We start from the raw sequence: 27,136 nt of genomic DNA, 5'->3' as shown, positions 1-27,136 counted from the left end.
CGATGGCGTATTGTCGTGTTTAATGTAGAAATTAGTTATTCTAATAATGTACATGCATTTCTTTCATACTTTAGACTATATACAGTATAAAATATATTTTTTGTATATGTATAATTCAGACCGTAAAAAAAGAAGCAGGAACAAACTATATACATATCCTATATTGGATATTAAAATCTAAGTGTAAATCAGCTTCAGGTTGGTAGTCAAGGCATTGTTGTCTATCTGCACTTCCGGGGTTCTTCCTACCGGAGCCTCGCTTTCGATTTCAAAATGGCAGCTGCATGAAATCAGCGTATAGGCTACATAAAATTGTAATGAGAACATTATAATTGTGTGTTCGTGACATGGCTTTTAATGGTGAGGCTTTTGTTTTTGCTCTCAAAAATTAGATACAAATGTGAATTTAAATTTATCAACCAATATATTGGCTTTCGAGTATAAAGAATTATAGGTTATCGGTACCTGTCAAAAATTTCATATCGGTGCATCCCTGCTTCCGGTCCATTGGCTGTCGTTTGTGGTGTGCAGATACTACAAATACAATGTTGTCATGCGTTTGTGACCACAGTATGTGCATTCGGTCACAAAATGTTTTGAGCCCTGATTGTACATGTATTTTTCAGCCAAGTCTGCCAACATTTGTAAAGTGTTTACATTCCTTGAGTATTCTAATCATAGACTGATTCTAATGCGAATGGTAGTTTCTTTATGTAGACACTAGAGGGCAGCAACTTTGTGCTAAAGAGGTGCTGAAATGCAGTTATAGTTCAGCTCTTCTGAAACAAAACATTTCTGCAAAGCCACTTTGTAACAGTATGTATTGTGAAAAGTGCTATACAAATAAGCTTGAACTGAATGGCCTTTTACTATCAACAAAGACAACTCCATATAGGTTTTATCGTAACACCTTGTGTAGTCTCTCACTGGCCTCATCTGACTTCTGTGTCCTCCAGCATACCATAATCCCCCGGGGATCGCTGTCACTCAAAGTGTTGGCAGAGCTTCCCATCATCGTAGTCCTCATGTATCAGGTGAGAGCCCACAAAAACACTCATTCAATATTGACTTAAAATATACAGCCCTCCTCAATTAGATATTTGGCTCATTTATAAAAGGTGTCGTCAATCATCTGAAGCACATACTTGCTAGCTAAATGCATTGTTTACTCAAACCTGGCACGCTTCTCAAAACGGTGGTTATAATTAGTTTTTTGTTTTGTTTTTGCCAATATGAGCTTTAGATGCAAAGAAAATCAATTTTGATATTTTAAGCCATACAATGACAGTCTGCCGCTGTCAGGAAGCTACAATCAATCTAACACTTGAACAGCAGGTGTATTCCCATTTTCTGCTAGCCTGGGGTACCCCATAAAATCATGCTTTCCCCATAAAAGCATGATTTTATTCACACTGCTAGGCAGTATGGATACCATGGACCAAATGTTTGCCTCATCTAGGGAACCAATCACAGAAGGGGGAGGCGATAACAACATCTAGGCGACACACAACGCAGTTTGTTTATACCTATGGATGGATCCAACATGGCAGCAGACGCGAAGTTACCTTTCGATGCACTTGAGTAGCGTGTCAGCGTAACTACATCGTCACTGCAGCTGCAGACACGCGAGAGTATTCACACTGGAAGCGTTTGTACAGTGTCACAGCAGCGTCTCCAACGCTACATATCATTAGCCTCATAGCATAATTGCCTAAGTCATTTAGTGTTTTTTTTCTTGTTTTCCAAAGACATTGAAATATATAAAGTTAGCCAATTATGCTATGAGGCTAACGAAGCGAGAAATTATTTGCAAATACAACTATACGTTTGTTTTTAGAAGTTGGTCATTTATAACATTGATAGTCTTGAATGTTTGTAATGGGGAGGTGTACAACATTTGAAAATAAATGTTAAACAACAACAACCCAGAAAATGGCTCCAATCTATTAGTTTCAGTCATACTTTCAATAGGTTTACAAGACCTCAACTCTGCGGATAAAAAAACAAAACGCCAAATAAACCACACACTCGGGTTTGATTTGGGTTGTGCTAGTCTATGTAGCTGTCTTTGTGTTGCATAAAATAAGGTAAAAAACATAAAATAACATTTATATGTAATATTTTCTGGCTAGTTTACTGTAGTTATTTTTATTTTATTTATATATAAATAAAATAAAAATAACTACAGTAAAGTAAAGTAGGTTTTACCGGATTTTTTTTTATTTGCCTCCTCAAGTTCTTGTTAAAACACTCTAGACATGCTTATTCTGTGCATTTTTGGCACTTTTTGTGTGAATCATATTTATTTTTGTCCATCATAAGTGCTGCAAAAACAGATTTGATGCCGAAACCTCCGCTTCACTGCTGCTTCTATAAATCTTCTATAAATATTTTTGAGTCTTAAAGGTGGAATACCTAAGATTTTTGCATTCAAATATCCCAAAATCAAAAGGCTAGTGTTATATATTTAGTTATGATGATAACTCACAATATTCCAAATGTTTCAAACAATGTTTAAATCGCGAGAAAATTGAGATTTTAACCAAGGAACCAAGGCGTGTGAGCAGGGGTGAGCTGGGAGTCGCCAGTCAATCGCGTCATATCCGCTTACCTCGGTTTTCGCTCGTACTACGTGTAGTCCTGAACAAATGCGGTAGTTGTAGTTGCGTTAGCGTCTATCAAGCAACAAACGTCAGCTTGTTTCGCGCATTTGTTATGGAATGGAGCACAATTATTCTTTTCATTTATTCTCGGAATGTGAACTGTTGGCTGTAAAGGGGGTCACACACCGGACGAGAAGCGTCGCGCCACGTTTAGGACAACTCCACAGTAATGTTATCGAACACCGGACGCGCACTTTCTCATCAGTGTATGGCCAGCAATATTGTTATGTTTAATGACATGAAATGAAGATAATGTCTGTTCTATGTTATGATTGTACTGTACAATTAAATACAATCGTTGCTGAGTCTGCATTCTGAAAACTTTACCTCAGAGCATCCGTTAACTGAATGAATTGAGAATCTCACCTGAAAAATCTAATAATAACATCAGCAATTGTCATTCAAGCAGCTGATTTCTGTAAATGACTGCAAAACTAAATGCATATTGCAGCATAGGGCGAAGTCAGGATCCATTAGCAACGATTTGAGACAAAAATAATTAACATTTTATATAAAACTATGTAAATGGCGCTCTGTGGCGCAGCAGGATTTTGAACACGGTCCTGAGGCGTTGTTGCTGGGCGCCGCGGACAGACGCCGAATGGCGCTGCCGGTATGTGTAACGTTACACTTATAGATAATAATGTTTTCGAATTTTAAAGATGTGGCGCGACGCGGCGCTGCAGCTTCTCGTCCGGTGTGCGACCCCCTTAACGTTAATTTTGTGAAACTTTGGCTGTGGTTGAATACTTACACGACATGAAAAGATGTGTGAAATATACATTACATTGATTTTATTATTTTTATAAAGTTACCAAGGAGGACCAGCCACGTCAAATCCTTGCAAGAGACCTGCCCCTTCAAACCCTCTCCTCGTCCTCCTCCTCCTCAAACTCTCTCTTCGTCCAGTGACTCGTACAGTAACATCTGTGATAACTAATTTACTTTTAAACCTGACTTTTCTTGCGCGGTTATTTCAGTTTAATGAAAAACAAGCATGTCATTAAACGCAATGTTTATAGAAATTGAACTTTACCTCATCCATGACAACTAATTTTCGATTCCCGTCTGACTGATTTATCCACGGTGGAGTTGAAAACAACAGTTCCCATCATTCCGCGTTCCTCCACGTCGTCATCAAGCAAAGCCGTTGTTGTTGTTTTGAATGTAGCGCCATCTAGCGGCATCTAAATCTTAGGTATTGCAGCTTTCATTTTTTATTTTTTTTTGCCTCCTCAAGTTCTTTTTAAAACTCTCTAGACATGCCTAGACATACATACGTCATCTGGTATAATTGAAACGATTGGCTATGAGCTACATACAGGCGCATTTGATAGACATTCTTAGCACCCAATAAACGGCTCTGGGCATTTGTAAACCACGCCTCAAATAGAGACTTGGGTCTGATGTTAGAATTTATTTATTTATTTATTTTGTCAAGCATACAATGAAAAACTGTACAATATGAACAACATAAGAAAAACACTGATGATCAAACTAAATAAAAAAAAAATTCACCACTGCTTGAAAAGAAGTGGGATGAAATTTATCATTTATTGACTCCCACCCCCCCTTTCAAACTCTTAATACAGTAATTCCCAGAACTTATTGTTTGTCTTTGTGTCTTAAAATCCTCCGGCGGCTCTAAGGCAAGTTTTACATAAAAAGTTCACAATATGATGTTTTTAAAATGCTTAGATGTATTGGTAGGATTTTGCGTTTGAGTCAGACTCCGTTTTAAATCCATGACTCTTATAAATGGTGTATGTTGTGTGCAACAATGTGTATGTTTCAAGCAGAGCTCTGCGTTCTGTCTGTGCCCCACTGTACTGTGATACATTAATTGCTTTTCTGTTTGATGTTTTTCCTAGCTGTACAAACTGAACATTCACAACGTGGTGTCAGAGTTCGTGCCTCTTATCATGAACACCATCATGCTGCAGGTGTCTCCGCAGGCTCGGTCAGTGACCTCTCTGAGACTCTCGCTTTCGTTGAGTGTGTGGTGTTACATCGCCGCTAATGCACTGAAACGGATGCAATTTAACACATAGTGACATTTAAAGCATTTCCTGGTTTCTCTCCGTGACAGGCAACACAAGCTGTTCAACAAGGAGCTTTATGCAGATTTTATCGCCGCTCAGATCAAGACCCTGTCGTTCCTTGCTTATATTATCCGGATCTACCAGGTAGCTTTGCTCAGGAGAACATAGCTTGACCACCTGTTAATGAAACTTTTCTAAACTTGTTGTAACGCTCAAACTGACTAATGTGGAAATGCGTGTGTATCAGGACTTGGTTGGGAAGTATTCCCAGCAGATGGTGAAGGGGATGTTGCAGCTGCTGACTAACTGCCCCCCTGAGACGGCTCACCTGCGGAAAGAGCTGCTGATCGCTGCCAAGCACATCCTCACCACAGATCTACGCAGCCGTGAGTCATCATCCGCTAAACACTTCGCAGGTTGTTGGCAGATATTACCAAATGAGATATGCAAAGCGTTCGCTATTGTAGGAGAGCTCGCATCTGGTGTTAATTATGCCACTGAGCTTCATGGGGGTACCGCTTTGAAATGCAACGGCCGCTATCTTTTTGAGCTTCACCCCTCAAATCAATAGCGTTTGAGAGCGGAATCTGATACACTCTTCTGAATCATTAATCCTGTAGAGAAGGTTAAATGAATCGATAAGAAACTCTCACTGTTGAGACCCAACATTGATGTATCTCAGGGTTCATGGGCCCTTGAGCCGTTTTGGTTGGGCTTTAGAGCCTGGCATCTGATAAAAGCTGTTTGTGTTGCAGAATTCATTCCATGCATGGACAAGCTTTTCGATGAGTCGATACTCATCGGCTCAGGATACACTGCGAGAGAGACGCTAAGGTAAGAACTCAGTTTAACCACCTCCAAACTTCTATGGTATTGTCCATTATAAGCAATCTGTGCAGTATGCAGGGCACACATTTAACTTCCAAAGCATAGTCGGGTGCCTGCGTAGGCAGTTTCAAGGAATTGTTGATGCCGTCATGATGCAAAATCTCTTTTCTAAAGCCAAATGATATGCTCTGCAGAAGACAATCTCAGAATTCGTTATTTGCGACAATCAATGTGAAAGAAATGAATCAAGAGTGTCGGCAAAGGAACATTGGTAACGCTTTACAGTAAGGTCTCATTTGTTAACATTAGTTAAAGGTGCAATGTGTAACAAAGTTGAGTATCTATTAACAGAAATGCAATATGACATCCATAAGTATGTTTTCATTGGTGTATAAAGAACTTACTTAATTAGCCGTAATGTTTTTATTACCTTAGAATGAGACATTAATAGCTCCATAACCGCGGGAATCCCCTTCTATGAAGGTCGCCATGTTGCATATTCCTACCGTAGCCGAACGCGAACACACAGTGCTACAGAACGCGTTTCATCACTACCTTGAAAGAGAAGTAGCGGAAAGCTGGAAGCTAGCCTTACACTCCGTGAGTAGTGACTTTTCCCTTGTGAGTGGTGTAAAATATGTAGTTGGGATTGTTTCATGTAACTTAGTTCTCCCTCGCTGTGTTATGGGTTTGTTATGTTGGGGATAGATGTGCTGTTACGTTCGTGAGACAGCTGATGATTAGTATTCATGTCATTGACCGTAAAACAGTACGTTACAGGAATCACTAACCCGTCGATAGAGACTTTTACTAAAGTCTTTTATCACTAAAGTCGATCGCGAAGATTTTTCAAAATCAGAGAAAAAAAGCCTATTGTGTGTAGTAAATAGTATCTATGGGATGCGGAGATGACATGATTGTAACAGCGCGCGCACTTCCGACCTTTGGACTCATGCGGACGAGTCCCAGCTCAGCCACAGTAACAGCTCATATTTGCCAGCTAAACTATTACTACCCTGTTAGAAAAAATATATAGCTGCTCCCTCGCTGTATTATGGGTTTGCTACAGTATGTGGGGATAAATGTGCTGCTGGTTACGTTTGTGAGATAATCAGCTGATTACTATTATTATATTAAATTATATATTAAAACCCTTGATCCTCACCTGACTATGGCTTTGTAAACAGTATTCATGATGTGGTTTATAATGGACTGTGGTACAGAAACAGTGACAATGTTACACACTCTGGCTATTCTCTGCTGTCTCAGCCGACGAGATGTTTGTCCCGTTTTAGCAACCGTAGCTTCTTTGAAAGGGAGGGGTGAGCAGTGGGCTGAGCCCTTAGTGCAAACCTGGTGCAAACTCGCAACCGAACCACTAGATGTCGCTAAAAATCACACATTGCTCCTTTAATGTAATAACTTATGTGAAATGAAACTATAAGCAGTTAATTTGTTACAGGATTTATTCATCTTTGTGTCAATGTCAAAATCAAAATCGTTCTAAATTAATTCACAATCTCGAACTTTGAATTAAAAAATGGAATCGCCGATGCTGCCACGCCCCCATGTCACGTCAGTTCTGCTTGCCAAGCGGAAAAAACGTGCGTGTTAAAGTGCTGCGAGTCTATGGTCAACCTCCTCTAACTTAGCTACAGCTATTCAAAAGATAGCATGGCAACTGCAGATGCAGAAGACCCATCAACAGAACTTGAACCCCCTCCTCTTTCATTGAAGTCGCAGGTGTGGACGTTTTTTTGATTTTTCAGTAAGTTATGTTGACAATGTTCATGCTTCAATGAAGCCGCAGTTTGTAGACATCCCAAGTCTCGCGGAAGTTCAGGGAGTCTCCCGCATATTGATAGCGGCTCCCTGATGAACACAAACTAGTTAAAATCTCCCAGAATGTGAGCGGGCAAGAGCGAGCGTGCATGCCAAGACAGAAAAAAACGGTTCTCCAAACTGTATCACGCGCACGGCAGAGAGGGAGAGAGCGAGAGACCTTGCGTGTGTGCCTCAGGACGCGCGTGTAAGACAGAGAGCATATGATTGGCCGATTGATAAAAATCGAGAATCGAATCGAACCGTGACCTTAGAATCGAAAATGTAATCGAATCGAGGATTTGGAGAATCGTGACACCCCTAATAAATGTACAGTCGTTCATTGTTTGTTCATGTTAGTTCACAGTGCATTAATGTTAACAAATACAACTTTTGATTTGAATAATTTATTGGTAAATGAAGAAATTATCAATAACTAAGTCATTAATTAATTAGTTCTGTAGAAGTATTGTTAACTAAAGTTGTTAACTAATAAAACCTTATTGTAAAGTGTTACAAAAGTGGTAAGTCAATATCTTTTTTTAATTTATTAACATTGAAACCACTTACAGACAGCCTGGCATTTATACGAACAAATACATGAAGGAAAAACAATAGAGAGAAAACTCTCTCTATATATGAAGAGTTCAGATGCAAAAGCCTCTAAGTGCCATTTGAAATTTTCTTCTTTAATGATGATTTTTATCAAACTTGTATATTTAAGTTCAGTAATTTCACTTAAATAACAATTAATAGGTAATTATCATTGCCATTTAAGTGAAATTACTGAACTTAAATATACAAGTTTGATAAAAATCATCATTAAAGAAGAACATTTCAAATGGCATTTAGAGGCTTTTGCATCTGAACTCTTCATATGTGTATGTACACACCATACCTCAAATTATTATAATTATACAGTATTTTGGGGTCCATACACTTTGAAAAGTTTATTTATAAATTAACATATCGCTTTGCCATACATTTTGTCAACAGAAGCATTTAATTTGTTTATTACTGAAACTGTATTAATACAAATATTAGAGAAAATTATTTACTGATACAGATTCTTTCATGTGACTGATAATTGATGGATGATATTAAAATTTACAGAATAAGTAAAAAAATAATATTAAATATTAAAAGCTTACATTTTAAAGTGATTTTAGGCATCACAACATTATAATGTACAGTGTGAAAAATGAACGAATTTTTAACTGTTAAATTATATGTGTTTTTAAAGATTAAAGGGTTAGTTCACGGTCCCAAACATGAAAATTCTATCAGTAATTACTTGCCTTCATGTTGTTCCAACCCCGTAAGATTTTTAATTCATCTTCGGAACACAAATTAAGATATTTTTGATTAAATCTGAGAGCTGGCTCACTCATTCATAGGCTTGTCTGTAATTGAAACTTGCCAGTCCAGAAAGTTAGAAAAGACAATGTTTAAAATAGTCCAAGTGACTGCAGTGGCTCAACCTTAACTTTATCAAGGGGGTGTGCGATATGACGATTTTTAATCGTGGACGATCTGCTTTTGAAGAAATATCGTAGTATCGTGTTACAGTGCATTCTATCAGTTCAGTTCTGGCGCACCTCTGTCTCAACTGTACAACGCGACGTAGCCTACACACCACACATTAATGAATAGATAGGCCACGGGACACTGCAAACCACAAAAGTTCATTATTTGCATAAGCCTCGCCGGTTAAACATTTAATTCACGCGCTGATGCGCTGTTCTAACGTGCGCTTTCCTGAGCGCATACGACGCTCACAGGCCCTAGAAGTCTGTCAAACAGCGCCTGAATACTGGACTAAGTTATCTTTCTAGTCTTATTATATGCTATTGCTAATACTGTTAAATACACACCATGATTACATAAACAGATATGTCTAAAGTGAAAGCAAACATTTGAGAGAAAATCTTAATCGCGTCACGTGCTGGTGTAAAAGCGACAGTAGTAAATAGTACTGCCGCTTGTGCTTAAAGGGATAGTTCACACACACACACACACACGCACAAAAAAATCTGTCTTTATTTACTCACTCTAATGTTGTTCCAATCCAAACCTGTATTAAATTCTTTCTTGTGCTGAACACAAAAGAAGTGTTTTTTTTAATTTTTTTTATGTGGGTATCCAAACAGATGCTGGTCCCCATTAACATCCAGGAGAGAGAAAAAAACAACAACAACTATACACTGGGGACCAGCAACTGTTCGGTTACTCACATTATTCAAAATAACTTTTATTTTCAACACAAGAAAGAAACTTATTTGGGTTTAAAACATCTTAAGAGAGTAAATTAAGACAATTTTCATTTTTGAGGGATCTATCCCTTTAGTGTTAATAAAACAAAAAAACACAAGGCGAAAATCACTGACCGAGAACTTTATTAGTAGCTTTAATAAGAATCAATAATTTATACAGTGAAGTATATGTAGTGTTTTACTTTCATATTTGATATTTCATATTTTAATTACTTTCTTCAATGCTACTGCTAAATACACCTACTGTACCTAAAAAATAAAGCACTGTTTATTTAATTGAAATATTAATCTGTGTAATGTTTATCTTGTCTTATTTTTTTTATAACAAAGAAAATAATGACAAAGATTTTATCTTCACCACTGGCCTAAATGTATGCCTTTCTTTTTTTTTCTTTTGTTACCTAAGGCTTTGTTTTTAACATAGGGACATTAGTTTGGCTGTAATGAACAGCCACTTGCAAAATAAACCAACTTGAAAAAGAATCGTGATAAAAAAATCGTGATCGTGATTTTGCTAAAAAAATCGTGATATGATATTTTTGCCATATCGCCCACCCCTACAATGAGAATACTTTTTGTAAAAAAACCCCCAAAATAATGCCTGAATTCAACTATTCATTTTCTTCTGCGTGGACCTCTAACGTGAGTTTGCGTAGTGTAACAGAGCAGCACTTCTGGGTTGTACGTCAGAACGTAGGCTCACTGTTAGCCAGCATCACACACATGACCAGCGTCGGCCAATAGTGAGCCTACGTTCTGACGATGAACGAAGGTCTTAAGGGGATGGAACAACATGAGAGTGAGTGATTACTTACATAATTGTCATTTTTGGGTGAACTAACCCTTTAACTTTAAGTGTTAGATGATGGCAATTATATCTCATAAAAAAGATATTTTTAAAAGCCAATATTTTTAAATGCAATGCATTTTACTCACTAGAGTATCACATTACTAGCTTAAAAACCATGCTGACACCAAACTCCAGTGAAATTAGTTTTAAGTTCTGAAAAACACTATTTAGATCGCATCACTTGTTATGAGTAGGGATGGGTATCGTTAAGGTTTTATCGGTATTACTACTCTTACCGATACCGCTTATCGATCCGGTACTTTAACGGTATTCTTATCGGTTCTTTTTTTTTTTTTTTAAGAATTAAGAACATAATTAAACTTTATATTTTGAAGTGTAAAATAGAAAAAGCAAAACAAAGAAAAATATCTTTTTGTTATGCAGCAATGTGCAGGCTTTTTTATTTTATATACAAAACGGACACATAAGAAAAAAAAACCGAGTACAAACACAAGAATACAATTAATTAAAGATACAAATTATATACAAAGTGCTTTAATTTCAGGAAGGTGTACTAACATATCTTTTCAGGTAGTTGTTTCTGTCTGAAAAGAAACCTAATTTAGTAATCAAATATAAAATAGCACTGTATAGTTTATCATATATAGATTAATGCTTATTAAATCTAAAGTTACTCATTCAAAAGCTGTGAGTGATTTTCTCTGCCTTGTTGTTTCATTTGCTTTAATGGCTGAATCGTCAGCAAGTTTAGGCTATTAGACTGCTGCCCCTTTAAGACCTAGTGCGGATCTAATGGGGACTGATGCACCATAATTTTCTCCCTATTATTTACGTCCATTTAAGACATAATTGTGTTTAAGTGAATCTCAGAGCTGGTCATTTTGACATTTTTATGTATATTTGATAGTTAAGGACACACAAAGCCCAACGTATAGGCTACTTTTTACTACAAGCGGGCACCGCCTTGTGAACAGCGTCTCTTGCGCAGGTTTTTGTGTTTTTAATAGCCTTTTTTTTTTTTTTACGTTTGGCTCAGCGCTCCGTAGTGCTGTGAAGTAAAGGAAGTTAAGCTTGGACAGATCATGCGTCTTTTTTCAACGGTTTTATCTCAAATATCTTCTTTTTATAATCTTTGGAAGCCGAAATACAAAATATATTAGAATAATATCCCAGATCTAAAGCCACGTTGAATGTTTAGTTCTGTCCTCATTGTCAGTCACTCATTAGAGTCATTAAGCAAGGGCTGTCGTGTTGCGCGTGCTGTGGCTTTGCGTGAGAGATCGCTCTCTCTCTTCTCTCTCTCTCTTCTCAACTGCGAATTGCAAATTTGCATCACAGACAAATGGTTTAATTGAATAGTTTATATATAGAAATGGCTGGCGATATAAACATGTTCAAGATAACGTCTTTATAGGAATAATAAATAATTTCTCCAGTACCGACAGCAGAACTGATAACGTCCGAGCTTATCGATACAGCGGTCTTTCAAAATTCAGTACCGGGGCCCGTTTAATACCGGGTTTCGGTACCCATCCCTACTTATGAGGTTTTATTTCGGTTATGTTGCTCTCTTAGAAGGTGACCGCAAGGTAGCTGATTTTGGAACGTTTTGGAATGAGCTGCAAGGGTTCTTTTATTGTAATTTCTTCAGTGTGGCTTGATGCCACAATCCCTTTCCTCCCAAGTTTCTTGGGGGAAAAATTAAAGTTAGATTTCATCAAGTGCAACGTATCAGAATTGATTTTTAATGGTGCTTGACTGAGCTGAGATGCCCCACTGGGCCAAGGAGATACAGGTGCCCATCTTCATGTGCCAGGCTGTCCTGGCATTGCCCACTCTCTGTCTCCCTGCCCCAGATGTCGTATGCCTGCCAAAACCACCTCTCTCTCATCCACGGCTTCCATCAGCCTTCAGCAGGCAAATTTGGCAGGACTCACAATCTGTCAAAGGCATTAGTGTCGTTTATTCTAAACTTTGCCTGAAATCTCCCAAGTATCGACCAAAGATATTATTATTAGCCAGGGTCAAGAGCTATTTGCTCTTTGAGGGTTGGTTTTGATCAATTTTAGGCTGGAGGTTTTACACCACAAGAGTAGGGATGTCTGCAAGGAGTCAGTAGTGCTATAAAATTACTCTACTGTTCAAAGGTTTGGGGTTTGTAAGATTTCAAGAAATAATACTGTCTGTCATTCAAGTAAAAATGAGCGATATAACTTGGATTGCTCGTGATCTGGAGCTCGTCTCATAAAGGAACCGAAACTCAGAAATATATAAAAATCTTGAAATGTCTATGTTTAAACAACATCGACAAACAACAATTAAAAAACAAACAGAAAGAGATATTCTCTCTTATAGCCTAATCCGTATGAAGTGCATTAGCCTAAAGGCGCCTTCACAATACTGCAAATTGGCGAGTCAGCATCAGCTTCCTCTTTTCAGTCAAGAATGACACAGAAAACATTAGTTTATTAATAAACAATTAAAATGTCTAAATTTGACACATTCGTTAATTTTGCCGGTTGTTTTTGGCAAGCTTTCTGAGTCCACAAACTAATCGAATAGGCCTATCGTGACTCCCTATTTTGTACCAGGCAATTTATGGTGGTTCAATAAAGTTCTTGATAAAAAAGAAAATACGCAACTGTGCGTAATATTATTTCATAGCCTTTTATTTTACTGCCTACAGCACGCAAGGTTTTATGCGCATGCTCTAAGTCTTCTCGCATTTTTAGTGGATATCTATGGCAGAATTACAGCGCCACATACTGGTCTGGGATGTCTGCTACATCGTTTTCAGTCGGTTTCAGTGGTTTCGTGTGGACGCAGATATTTTTCGACACGTCTCCGTGTTTACGGACTTTTTTTTTTAGAACGAGGAAAAAAAATAGATAGGGAAAGCTCTTGCTATCAAATTTGAGAATCGTTAAATTGGTATAAATAGAGCAGAAATCCTCTAGAAAGCATGAATGCTGTTGTCTAACAGCGAGTCTGTTGATGTTTCAGGCCCTTGGCGTACAGCACACTAGCAGACCTAGTACACCACGTAAGACAGAATCTCCCATTGACGGACCTCTCCCTGGCGGTGCAACTGTTTGCTAAGAACATTGACGACGAGTCCCTTCCCAGCAGTATCCAGACCATGTCCTGTAAGCTGTTGCTAAACCTCGTAGACTGCATCCGATCCAAGAGCGAACAGGAGAATGGCAATGGCAGAGACATTCTCATGAGAATGCTGGAGGTGAGAGCCCATGTTGTGATCGTGATTATAATGGGCTAAAAAATGGCCATATACTGTACAAATGCAATCATTGATCTGACATTGCACAATTCTCAGGTTTTTGTGTTGAAGTTCCACACCATTGCACGGTACCAACTGGTATCCATCTTTAAGAAGTGTAAGCCCCAATCAGAGATGGGTGTGGTAGACTCTGCCGCATTACAAGGAGTCCCAGCAACTCCTACTGTAGCTACGCCCGCCTTACCTCCATCTGCGCCCCCAACACCCGTCACCCCTGCACCACCTCCGTCCGCGTCTTTTGATAGACCTGGCGAGAAGGAGGACAAACAGACCTTCCAGGTGTCCGACTGTCGCAGTCTGGTGAAGACCCTTGTATGTGGAGTGAAAACAATCACATGGGGCATCACTTCTTGTAAAGCTCCTGGAGGTGAGATGGACATTCTTGGCTTCAGATCATCCCAAGTCATTAAATTTAGCTCTGTTTAACATTTTCTTTTTTTGTCTGGACCATATTGATCTTTTTTGGGGCATCTCAAAGTCATTGAAGGGTTAGTTCTGCTCAGTATTTTCATTTTTAAATCATTCATTTTGGGTTTAAATGTTGGTATTGTTGTATTTCAGAGGCTCAGTTCATTCCCAATAAGCAACTCCAGCCCAAAGAGACACAGATCTACATTAAGCTGGTCAAATATGCCATGCAGGCCTTGGACATCTACCAGGTACGACCGTCCACTGATTAGTGTAGATTACCACAGAAAAAATCCTTAAACAGTCTCCTAAACTTTCTGATAGAACAATAGAGGTGTGTCCACTTATGTTGCCAGAGCATAATACAGTCGCTTTGCTCGAATTCACATGATCCTGAGAGCTGAAGTTTACAGCTTATCACAGAGCCAACCCCCTTTTGGCTAGGTACAGATTGCCGGCAATGGACAGACGTACGTCCGTGTGGCTAACTGTCAGACGGTGCGGATGAAGGAAGAGAAGGAGGTTTTGGAGCACTTTGCCGGAGTTTTCACCATGATGAATCCTCTCACTTTCAAAGAGATCTTCCAGACCACCGTTCCATACATGGTGGAACGCATATCCAAGAACTATGCCCTACAGGTACTGGTGCTGTTTCTTTCACTGCAGAATTGAATTAGCTTTTTCTTTTTGCAAAATTCATTGACCATTGATATGACATGGCTGTCCGATCCTTCAACAGATTGTGGCAAATTCCTTCCTCGCCAACCTAACCACCTCTGCACTGTTTGCCACCATCCTGGTGGAGTATCTGTTGGAGCGTCTTCCTGAGATGGGCTCTAATGTGGAGTTATCAAACCTCTATCTCAAACTCTTCAAACTGGTGTTTGGCTCAGTGTCTCTCTTCGCTGCTGAAAATGAGCAAATGCTCAAGGTGAGCATTGTGTCTTATGCACATGAAGGGTTTTAAAGTAAATTGTTGCCTCTTTTGTCTTTGAGTTGGCTAAGGTGCTTATTTAGATTATAGAGTAGGTAATTCACATTTTTTTCAGAGAGATTGAATAGAGGGATCGCTCACACCCTCAAAGCTCTGATGACACTGTGCTGTCTAACGCCTCAGCACCAGTAACCGCGCTGCATTAATTTTAATGCGTTCTGTCAGCTCCTCTGATGAGAAATGACACTTGTGCCTCAGATTGACAGGAAAGACCAAAGTGAAGGTCATTGTGAAATAGTGGAAAGGAAGAAGCTTCTGTATCTCACTTCTCATCAATCCTGTTGTCCGCTGAAATTATCATCTTATTTTCAGTGTCACTTTTTTGGGTCTATTTTTTTCAAGCTGGTTGCAGTTTACTTTTCACTCTTCTTTGCACACACTTTTGTTTTACTCTATTAGGACTTTTGGCCCTTAAGTGTATATGAAGAGTTCAGATGCAAAAGCCTCTAAATGCCATTTGAAATTTTCTTCTTTAGTGATGATTTTTATCAAACTTGTATATTTAAGTTCAGTAATTTCACTTAAATGGCAATGATAATTACCTATTAATTGTTATTTAAGTGAAATTACTGAACTTAAATATACAAGTTTGACAAAAATCATCATTAAAGAAGACAATTTCAAATGGCATTTAGAGGCTTTTGCATCTGAACTCTTCATATATATATATATTAGGGGTGGCACGGTACATGAAAAAACACCCGAACCGTTCGGTTCGCTTGTCTCGGTTCGGAGCGTGTGTGCGTCTCACGGTTCGACGCATGCGCAATGTAACCTCGTGCCCGTATGTGACGTGTGTTTTCTTTTCGCGCGACGTAAGCTTGTTCGACTTGGACCGGCGCTGCACAGAGCGACCGGTGAATAACATCACACTAGAGCGGGAACGACGGCTCCGTCACTCACTTTCGCGATATTTGATGTCATTACCGATCGCTCTGTGCAGCGCCGGTTCAAGTTAGTAAACAAGCCAGTAAAAGTGGAGTATGGAGCGCTGCAGGTCACGGCACGCGGAGAAATGGCAAGTGGGAGAGATGAGGGAGTTGGAGGATGCGCCAGCGTCCTATAAGTCTATAAGTCCGGTGTGTGGGGACATTTTTGATTTCATGTTATGGTATTTTAATATAACGTTACAGTGGCACTTTATGTTTAGATAAGAGCTTCAGTCAAATGTTTCCAAATCCTGCACTTTAATTTAAACTGAAAAAAAGGTACCCTCACTTTTTGGGAATAGAAGCATTGTTGATACTGTTTTTTGTGTTGAGGTTGAACTTTTCACTTTATGTTTATGGCCTTTGCTATTTCTATAGCCTAATTATAGGCAATGAGGTTTCATGTATATTGACTTATTCATAAAAGACAGTGTAGTTCCTCTTTTTTTCTTTTGAAAGATAGAATTTTTGTAAGAGCTACAAAAGTTGTCAGTTCATAAATGCAAGTTAATTTCTTTGTGTAAATAAGATTTGTGTGATAAAAATGCACAAGTTCTTGTAGACATAGTGATACACATTCTCCTTTTTTTTGCCAAATAAACGAAAAGCATGTCAATTTCTTCTTTCTTGCTGTGTCAAAATCTCACCTATAGCTTTCCTCTGAGATAGTCCCAAAATGTGCTTAAAGTCAAAGAGTCAAATTCAGTTTGTGCATGATTGCATGAATATCATTTTTTTATACTGTATCCTAAAGTGTGGATAATTAAGCTATATATCACATGCTGAAGTACATTTCTGAAGTGTTAAAGATTAAAAGAAAAAAATAACAAGAACCGTACAGAACCGAAAACCGTGACACTAAAACCGTGATACAAACCGAACCGTCGGTTTCGTGAACCGTGCCACCCCTAATATATATGTGTGTGTGTGTGTGTGTGTGTGTATATCAGTCCCTCCATTCAGTCCATCGCTGAATTCAATGCAAAATCAGCCAAAGTCCGCATATTTATGTGGGGGCCGCATTTTTTCAAATACGCCACATAAATTGACGATTTCCGTGCAAAATATGCGGGGTTTGCATAATTTCATAATCCTCGCATTTTCGTTGCAAAAAAAGTCACATGTATCTTAGCAGAAAGTTGAAAAATGTTGCGTTTGCTTCACACAAGAGCAGCCATTTCCCCCTGTTTCCATGGGAACGTTATGAAGTGACGCAATTACGCGACGCCAGACAGACTCACGGAGGCGATCGACATCTCACAAATCGAACTCGTGTAACTCTCTGTCACACGTTCTACCGTCACATCGTTACTTAATAAACAACATATGATAAAAGAAGTAGCATCAAACAGAAATTACCCGCACACATGGGGTGTTTGAGGCGCACATATAACACTGCAGAGAGTTCAACAGGGAGCGCGCAGCTCTTAAAGGGGCCACACCTTATTTACACTTGTAACAGTCTGAAATAAAACAAGATGAGAAATTAAATATTCCCAGCACTTTCTATGATGTCGTATGCTTGCTTATCAAAGGAAGTAATAAGAAATGACTCTTACATTAGCCTAGTGAGAACAGGATGTTGGGGGAATCACTTTTTTTCTCTTTTTAATCAAACCGCAATTTTTGCAAGTTCCCTCAATTTTTGCAAATTCCTGCAATTTCATTGCATAAATATCCCGCATATTCCATCGCATTTTTAAAGAAAACGGGCCGCGTAATCAATCAATTTTTGTCCGCAACAATCACAAAAAAACTCTGCGTTTTTCTGGAAGGACTGAATTATTATGGTAAATGTTATATATAAATCGCAAATTTTTTCACACATTTTTGGAAATTACCACCACAAAATCAGTCATTTTGATCACAAAAATCACAATAAAAAAATCGTGAAATCCTGGAGGGACTGATATATATATATATATATATATATATATATATATATATATATATGAAGAGCTCTTTTCCAAAACGCGTTAAACGACATTTTTAAAAAAAATGAGTTTGTCGTGTCATTCTGCTGCGGACAGAACCCTTTCACTGCTCTATCAACGTTTCATGCCGAATCGCTATATTTCCTTGTTTAAAATGTACTGCAAGATACAGTTTCTTTCCAAGCCGCGATAAGCGCCAGCCCTGTTTTTAGCCTAAACACGATAAATCCTCAAATTCAATGAGCGCTCTACACAATCCAGCACGGCGGCACTCTGAACAGAGGTTTATTATGTTCATTCATTCCTCAAAATGAGTCCTAGTTTTCTAGTCGACTAGTAGTAGATCATTTAAGCCATTTGTATTATCAGTAATCACATATATTGATTTAATTAAATGGGAGAGAAACCATATGAGCGTTTTTAATTGCATATTCCGCATCTCAACGTATGCATAAAGCTTGCCACAAAGAACCGGCAAAAGTAATGATGCATGAAACATTTGAATTGTTTATTAATAAACTAGTGTTTTCTGTCAGACCCCGTTTACACCTGGTATTAAAATGCGATCTGTATCCAGATAAGTTATCCGGATAATAAAAAACGCATGTTAATGCAAGGTGTAAACGCGTTGTGATCGGATCGTGATCGAATCTGCCTGACCACATCTGGAGGTAGTCTGGCTCGCATTGTGTCCGGATCTTTACTAGGTGTAAACGCAATCTGGTTGTTGAAACCACATATGTATATTTTACTCCTCCCAAAAATGCTAAAAAATAAACGAGTGAGAGCGTGTTATATAGGCTATATGTCATGTTATAGCCTAGTCAGATGCGACACGCGACACGCATCACCGCAGATGAGCAGCTGAGCGTCTATTCAACGTGCAAACATCGCAAATAAAAGTGAAAGTAAGTCACAGACGCAGTTAACACATCTTCAAAGAAACGAAATGATCTTACCAGGCCTGTTGCCACTCTCTCTTATTGATGTCTCTGATTTGGAAATTAGCTGATGATCAATAAAATGCCGCTCAGATCTGTTGCTTTTGGTGGCGTGCAATCCAATAAATCTGCATATAACGCAGGAGGTGAAGATCGGATTTATATCCGTTTTGCAAAACCACATTATGTGGCCAGGTGTAAATGAAATCAGTACTTATTATCCGGATAACTTATCTGGATACAGATCGCATTTTAATACCAGGTGTAAACGGGGTCTCAGTGTCAGCAACAAAGATAAAGTTGATGATGCTTACTCGCCATCTTCGCAGTGAACGCGCATAGAGAAACGCATACTTCGAATTAGCCTACATACGCAGAGAGTTGCCAATTTATTTTAGTTTTTAATTGTTTTGTTTAAAAGTAGATATTTAAAGCTTTCTGTAGCTTAGTTCTCAGGCCTGTGTGAGGCAAGCGGTTCATATTATGAGACGCGCTCCGGTTCACCTGCGCGCCTCTGTGTCCTGATTATATTGTCTGATATTTACTTCTAATGTATTAATCCAGTCAATTTGTCGATGAAACATTTATTAAAATGAAGATACAATTTATATGAAACGAAATTTACAAGCTTTCTACAAAACAAAACTTAATAAGTGGTCAAAATCATGTCTGACGCACTCCAAATATTTTCCGATATTGGGCAGCTTTTGAATTTTGATCCTATCTTACTCATCTCATGCGGTTCCCTTTTCATAGCCTACTCAACATAGATGAAATAATAAAAATAAGTAATGTAATATTATTAAAAACAAATGTGAAATGTTTATTTTGTTTTTTTTTTTTTTTTTAACTTATATTTAAGCGTCATGCTGCTCCGCTTTGCTCACATGTTATGTAGCCTGTGTGTGTGTGTGCATGTGCTGGAGGGTTGCCCATCCCTTTTTTGAATATCGTTATCATATATTGATCATTTTTAATAATTCGTTTTTTCATGCATATGTTGAAATTGGTATTAATAATTTGTTTTTTTTTCATGCATATGTTGAAATTGGTACTATTTGTTTGAGGTTTATTTCGATTTATAGCGTTTTGGAAAAAAATAAAATTAACTTTTAAATTATCATTAACAATATTGTTGTTTGATTTAATAATTATTGTTCAAAATGTTCAGACAGAACCAATAAAACATTTAAACAGGATAATTTGAATATTCACAAAATGTGTGGGTCTAGGTAAAAAATGTAGTTTTCCTGAAAACTATTGAAATGGATTTATAGCGTTTTGGAAAAGAGCTCTTCATATATATGTGTGTATGTGTGTGTGTGTGTGTGTGTGTGTGTGTGTGTGTGTGTGTGTGTATATATATATATATATATATATATATATATATATATATATATTACATTAATGCAAGGATGCATTAAATTGATCAAAAATGAACGTTAAGATATTTATTGGGTTACAAAATATTTTCATTTAAAATAAATGCTATTACAAGAAATGGTTTTGATAACTAAATGAGAATAATGTAATGTATTCTGAAGGATCATATAACACTGAAGACTGGAGTAATGGCTGCTAAAATTATAACTTAGCCATCACAGGAATAAATAAAATAAAAAAAATATATGAAAAAAAGTTCTATTGATAATTCACAATATAATTTGATTTATATTTTTGATCAAATAAATGAAGCCTTATGAGCATGAGAATTTCAAAAACATTTAAATGTTTTACCAACCCTAAACTTTTGAATGGTAATGTGAGTGGATGTCAAATGCATGTATAGTAATAGATATTTATAATTATCACCAAATCCTCAAATATATGGCAATCAATCAGCCTGACAAATTTATCAGAAAAGCATATTTATTCACTCTTATATACATTGACTATGACGTATATATAAGTTTTGTTTACTTACTAAAGGATGTATTGAATTTCTTTCACAGCCTCACCTTCATAAAATAGTGAACAGTTCCATGGAGTTGGCTCAATCTGCCAAGGAACCCTATAACTACTTCCTGTTGCTGAGAGCCCTGTTCCGCTCAATAGGAGGGGGCAGCCATGACCTCTTGTATCAGGAGTTTCTGCCTTTGCTGCCTAATTTGCTGCAAGGTGAGTGAGATCACTAACCGTAGGGTTTTTCAGAACAATAGTCATCAACTGTTGGTTTACAACCTACAAAGTAAATATGAGTTTCATATGTTCTGTTGTTGATGTTAAACCAAAACCAGTTTAGAACCACTGAGATGTGTTTTTTTTTTTTTTTACCATGACAAAACACTAAATAAAACACTAAAATTATGTAACTGTCTTGTGAATTGATTCTCTTCTCTTTAGGTTTGAACATGTTGCAGAGTGGCCTCCATAAGCAGCACATGAAGGATCTGTTTGTTGAACTGTGCCTCACTGTCCCAGTGCGGCTGAGCTCTCTTCTACCCTACCTGCCCATGCTCATGGATCCACTGGTGTCTGCCCTCAATGGTTCCCAGACTCTGGTCAGCCAGGGCCTGCGCACACTGGAGCTCTGCGTGGACAACCTGCAGCCTGACTTCCTCTATGACCACATCCAGCCAGTCCGAGCCGAACTCATGCAGGTAAAGCTTTTGAGCTGTCACCTTTGACCTGGCAGAGACCTGAGGGATGATTCAAATGTTTACTTAATGCCTTCATGAACAGGCATTGTGGCGAACGCTCCGTAACCCTGCAGAGACCATCTCCCATGTTGCTTACCGGGTGCTGGGAAAGTTTGGAGGAAGTAACCGAAAAATGCTGAAGGAGTCACAGAAGCTGCAGTATGTGGTGACCGAGGTTCAAGGCCCCAGCATCAAGGCAGAGTTCACCGACTGCAAAGCCTCCATTCAACTGCCTATGGAGAAGGTGATGCTTTTATCATTTTCACGCAGGCATCTCATTGCAATGTCATTGCGTCATGTAAGCAGGACCTTGTGGGGACTGCACAATACATCTAAATCAAAATAATTGTATGAAATACTATCACATTATTTTAGCATTTTTTGTTACTTCTATTTATTAATAATCACAAAAACTATTCTGTCTGTTTTTCTGCTCAAATGTTATCATGTCAGTTATCATGCAGCCCTAGTACCTTGTCATATACTCATCTATTTTTATTTTATTTTGGAGCTTACCAGCAGAGGATCCAAATTGGTTTCATTTAATGTAAAATAATGACCTGCACCAGGGTTCCAGACTGCGACCAAATTGGTCGTATATGCAACCATTTTTTGAGAATGTGCGAGTTAAAATTTTATATGGTCGCATATGTGCGAGTGGGCGCTCGCGCAGCAGAACGCCGTTTTATCAGCTGCTGCAGTCCGTAACTTATGTTCAAAATGAACGAGTAGACTACATCATGAATCCATTTTCCAAACCGTGTTTTTGACTTATCCTGAATCACTACGGTACGCCTATAATAAGCGTTTATATTCTGACTATTTTATCCCGGGGTCGGCTTGGATGCGGAGTTGCCCAGTGCCTAGACATTAATGGAGAGAAGTAGCTCTGGTTACAGTGTCTGGGTAGTTTATTTATTGGCTAACGTAGACGTCACGCGCATTGCACACTGATGGTGAAACGCTCCAAACAAGTTCACGAATTAAGGCATATAAAAATGAAAATTTCTCAAGAAACAGCGTGCCCATTCCTACGTCTTTTCAGCGGTTAGATAAGAGTAATCGCTCGACTGAGGAAAAGGAAATTATTATAAAATGCAGAAGGTAAGGAGTGTGAGATTTCTGATTTTTGTTACAACTATAAACTTTGATAATGAAAAATCTGTATTAGCTTATTATAATACTCTAATCTTTTAAAATGTAATGCATACATTTGAATGTTTAATGATTTTTAAAAGATCGAAAGATGATGCAGATAGATAGATAGATCGATCGATGATACAGTCGATTATGATTCAAATGTAAATAGATAGATAGATTGTATTTAATTCAAATTTAAAACGCTTAAAATTACAGATTAAAATTACTCTCCAAAATCCATGAAAATCCTGAAATTTTGCAATGATGATTAGTATATTACAGGTATTTATGCTGCAACCCAGAAAGCCTTTGCCAGATTTGGTCCATTAAAACCACTATTCATCGGCATGCATTGATTAATCCAATAGTATGTAGCAAAAAAAAAGGTGCGACCAAATCAAGTGCAGTTCAACCAGTGGAAAAGTTGGTCTGGAGCCCTGTGCACATTCTTCAACACTTTGAAGTGATATTTTCATTTAAGGTTTAATTATTCCTTTAATAGGGAATTGATAAATATATTCGTATTGAATAGCCATTTCAATGCTGAAGAGATTTGAATTTGAGGTTGATTTGAAAGTAATCCACTTTTGTTGGTTGTAATTAAGAAGTCTCACACAACCACAAGAGGCCATGTCATTATTTGAAAACAACGAACCATCGCGGCATACCTAAACAGCCATTTTGGTTTCTCTATAAACCGTAACAAGTTCACTTCCTTTTATGTGTCAGTTTCCCTCAGTATATGCGTGAGAGGGATGGGGGGTGGTTCAGGGGTTGGATGAGGGATTCTCGTCATGTAATGAATCCTTGTCAAAGTGTAGTGTGTGCAGAAAGACATCGTCTTCCCCAGGTAATTAAATAGATCATCAGGCTGTAAGATGTGCTCATCTCTTCCCTCCTGCCCACCCCCCTCTAATCAATCTCTCCCTGCTGTGCAGACGGGATTATTTACTCCAGCTAAATGGCCTTTCCTGCTGCTCGTCGCTGCTTGGGAAAACGCAAACTGTCATTTCTGTAATTGTGTTCACTCCACAAAGATGGATGCTACCGCTGTTGTGCCGTTGCTGATAATTTCATTTGCATGCGTCCTGTGGTTACCGCGGGCGGCAGCTGCTGTTTGCAGCCGCCTTCAGCCCAGCGATGTGTTTGGATCGAGACAGACAACAACTCATTCCGTCCCCCATAGGACCGGCCTTCACTCTCGAAGCATCCTCGCTTGTTTCAATATGTGTGGGAATCAGTTCACAAGCGCAGTCTGATTTGGACACCAGCCAAGCTGAGCTATCTTCTCATTTAATATGAAGCCGTACTTCTTTCCTCCTATTCAGGAATCCAGGCGTTTGTAAATGAGAGCTAATGCTGAGTAGTTCAAGGAAGTTCTCGACGTTTCTTCCCTGGTCAGAGACAGATTGTCTCCCATCAGCCCTGATGGTCTGAGCAATCCTGCCCATTTTTATCTGATTTCCAAGAACCATGGTATTAAACTAAATTTAAACATTCAACATGGTGTCACAGTTCATTACAAGGGGTTCCTAGGTGCATTTTCTTGATGCCACTGAAGAGGAGGAACGGTTTAATGCGGGGGGGAAAAACTCCCAGAGTTTTAAAGAAAAACTAATGCTTTTATATGTAACACGCACACATTTTTAGGGGCCAGGCCTCCACCGTAGAGGCCTTGAGCTTTTGAAAAATGACATGGTTTGTGTAGAGGGACCTTCCGGGAATAGAATGTGTACAAGGTTATGTGACGTTTATAATAATGTCTCAACAAGGCAGAACAACCCGGGACCCTCAGGAATTCGAAAACAGTGCTATACTAAGAAGTGTGGCCCTCTTTTCCTCAACCTCCGTGCCATTTATTTTACCTTTTCCCAGAGCACATCAGTATTAAGAGCTGATTTTGGGGGTTCTGTCTTGAAATGACTTGCATGACTGTCAGTGGTCACACCGTCTTTAGCGATAATTCATTCAGACAACCCTTTCTGTGGCAAGCTGCCTTTTCTATTTTTGAATCTTATTAATTAGCTCATCTTCTCCCTCGACATGTCTTGCCACTTTAGCTTGTCTCTTTATAATTTAAGGGTTTAAGAGGCATCTAATCACTGCAGAATGTTTTAATGTTTGATGGGTCTTTAAGTGTCATCATAGAAGATTTCACTCAAGCGAGGAAGATTAGTGTCGTATATGTGCAATGAAACTTGAATAAAAATGTCAAGTGCGCAATCATATGTCATTTTTATCACTTTAACTAGATTTTTGTGTTTATAATAGGATGTATTAAGCTGTTTAATGTTAGTTTTGATGCGTACGTTTGGTCCACTAAGGATTAATGCTGTTCTCCTGATGTATTTAGGCTATAGAGACTGCACTGGATTGCCTAAAGAGTGCCAATACCGAGCCATATTACAGACGACAGGCCTGGGAGGTGATCAAATGCTTCCTGGTGGCCATGACCAGCCTGGAGGACAACAAACATGCCCTTTACCAGCTCCTTGCCCATCCCAAGTAAGACAACCAGTCAATGTATCATGCACTGGCACCCTTGTGAATAGCTCAATAATTAACTAAATAAATAATTAGAACGCCTTGTGTTTATTACCATTTTGCATAATGGGTCATTCTGAGAGCAAGAGAGACTAAATGGTATGTTAAAGTAGTGACATTTTTGTGGCAAATATAGCATAGCCTAAATTTTTACCTTATTTGAATAGCCTTAAAGTTAATTTATATATTAAAGTCCCCCTGTAGTCAATAATTACATCCTTACAACTCATCCTTTGAACACCAAAATGATATATTTAAATATTTTTTTTCTTGAAAAAATTCTTTATGCCTTAAAATAGCTTGAATGTACAGTAACTCTACATCCTTGCCTCATTTAGTATACACAGTTTTATGAATATGCACCACTCACTCGCTCCAGCTCAGAGATTCACTCTTTAAAGTGATTTGTGACTTTGGTTCACTGCAGTTTTAAGGAAAATAAAAATACTCGGCAATGGTTTTGACTTATGCAAAACACCACAATGCCTTAAAAGCTTGATTTTCACCTCATTTTTTTATGAAAACTAAAAAAATCTGAAAATCATTATTAAAATAACTATTAATTGCAGCCCTATTCTTGTGCTCTCTGAGGCTGAAACGTGCCGCTGCGTTTTTGCTGTTTTTGCCTTGTTTGCAGCTCCTCTGGGCCTCATCCAGTGGCCGCCACTGTCTACAGTGTTCAAAGGGCTAATTACTCAGAGCCGTTTCTACTGGCTGGGCAAGAGGGTCGCATAACATTGCCATTGATCTCCACACTGAGGCTAATTGACTGTACTTTATCTGTTTACCCCAAAAGCCAGTCATACAGGCCCCTTTCTGAAGTAACCGAGTGTCAGTTAAATGGGAAGAGAGCTGCTTGTCAGATGTCTTGATTCATGACATCTTCTCTCCCTCTTTCAGTGTGGCACACTGTGCTGGTCATCATCAAAAGGGCCTTTTTCAGAAGGCGGAATGCCCTCTTAATATCTCAAATGCCAGGGCGGATAATTGAGTCCCATTCAAGTGGCAGCGTTATGAATTTGAATTGATCTGACCGCTCTCTTCGGCTCAGTCCTCTCCCTAAGCCAAGCCTTTTAAATAGCGATAATGAAATGGAGCGATCCATCACCACTGCTTTGGCATTATAGAATGCAAGCTTGAGGAAGGATAAAACACTCACTCCATCACTGTGCTGCTATCAGCTGGGGTAAATAGCCAAACATGAGACAAAATGTCAGCCAGACACAAAGCCAGACTCCCATGGGGCTTGGCTGTCTAAACACAAAAAGCCTTTTATACTCTGTAATCAAATCAAATTGCTTGATTGGGTTATTCGACCTGAGGCTCTTGTAATGGAGCGAGCAATGCGAATCATGAACTAAATCCCTTTGCTGGTTTTCAACAGCTTCACAGAGAAGTGGATCCCTAACGTGATCATCTCCCACCGGTACAAAGCCCAGGACACCCCAGCGCGCAGGACGTTCGAGCAGGCCCTAACGGGGGCGTTCATGTCTGCGGTCATCAAGGACCTCAGGCCCAGCGCTCTGCCTTTCGTTGCCAGCTTGATCCGCCATTACACCATGGTGGCAGTGGCTCAGCAGTGTGGTGAGGAATCTTTTTGACTTTGGAGCAGGCAAAGTTATTTGTTAGGTTACAAATATACAGACAGTTGAATGGAACGACATACAACTTAGTTGGAACAAATGATGCACTGCTGTGCAGAGGAGGCCGTAAAAGCCTTTCTCATAGTATGAGTTTACGCAATTTTAACATTGAGCTAATTTTTTTTTGTACATTTGGAGTGCTGTCAGTACAGACAAAAACGACAAAAATTGGTGTTGCCTAAACCGTGTTATCGTCTTTTTAAAATTAGCACCCTGTTGACTTTAATG

General features: G+C 38.6%; 1 protein-coding gene across 4 annotated transcripts in view; it reads left to right on the top strand.

Annotated features, from left to right (window-relative positions):
• Positions 1 to 27,136, top strand: part of trrap (transformation/transcription domain-associated protein) — a 139,770-nt gene that overhangs the window by 8,338 nt on the left and 104,296 nt on the right. For 3 of the 4 annotated variants that reach the window (XM_039687904.2, XM_089121851.1, XM_089121850.1), the window contains exons 9-23: positions 957 to 1,034; positions 4,535 to 4,623; positions 4,753 to 4,849; positions 4,953 to 5,091; positions 5,461 to 5,539; positions 13,442 to 13,676; positions 13,773 to 14,103; positions 14,298 to 14,395; positions 14,589 to 14,783; positions 14,884 to 15,075; positions 20,895 to 21,060; positions 21,286 to 21,542; positions 21,625 to 21,825; positions 25,075 to 25,226; positions 26,650 to 26,849. In XM_039687904.2, coding sequence (XP_039543838.2) covers positions 957 to 1,034; positions 4,535 to 4,623; positions 4,753 to 4,849; positions 4,953 to 5,091; positions 5,461 to 5,539; positions 13,442 to 13,676; positions 13,773 to 14,103; positions 14,298 to 14,395; positions 14,589 to 14,783; positions 14,884 to 15,075; positions 20,895 to 21,060; positions 21,286 to 21,542; positions 21,625 to 21,825; positions 25,075 to 25,226; positions 26,650 to 26,849 — 2,509 coding nt within the window. The remainder of the gene's footprint in view (positions 1 to 956; positions 1,035 to 4,534; positions 4,624 to 4,752; positions 4,850 to 4,952; positions 5,092 to 5,460; positions 5,540 to 13,441; positions 13,677 to 13,772; positions 14,104 to 14,297; positions 14,396 to 14,588; positions 14,784 to 14,883; positions 15,076 to 20,894; positions 21,061 to 21,285; positions 21,543 to 21,624; positions 21,826 to 25,074; positions 25,227 to 26,649; positions 26,850 to 27,136) is intronic. The other variant, XM_089121852.1, reaches the window with a different exon arrangement.

Source organism: Pimephales promelas, chromosome 17, assembly GCF_988280905.1.
Source record: "Pimephales promelas chromosome 17, fPimPro1.hap1.1, whole genome shotgun sequence".
NCBI lineage: Eukaryota > Metazoa > Chordata > Actinopteri > Cypriniformes > Leuciscidae > Pimephales > Pimephales promelas.
The sequence above is the reverse complement of the archived record's forward strand: the minus strand, read 5'-3'. Positions and strand labels throughout refer to the sequence as shown.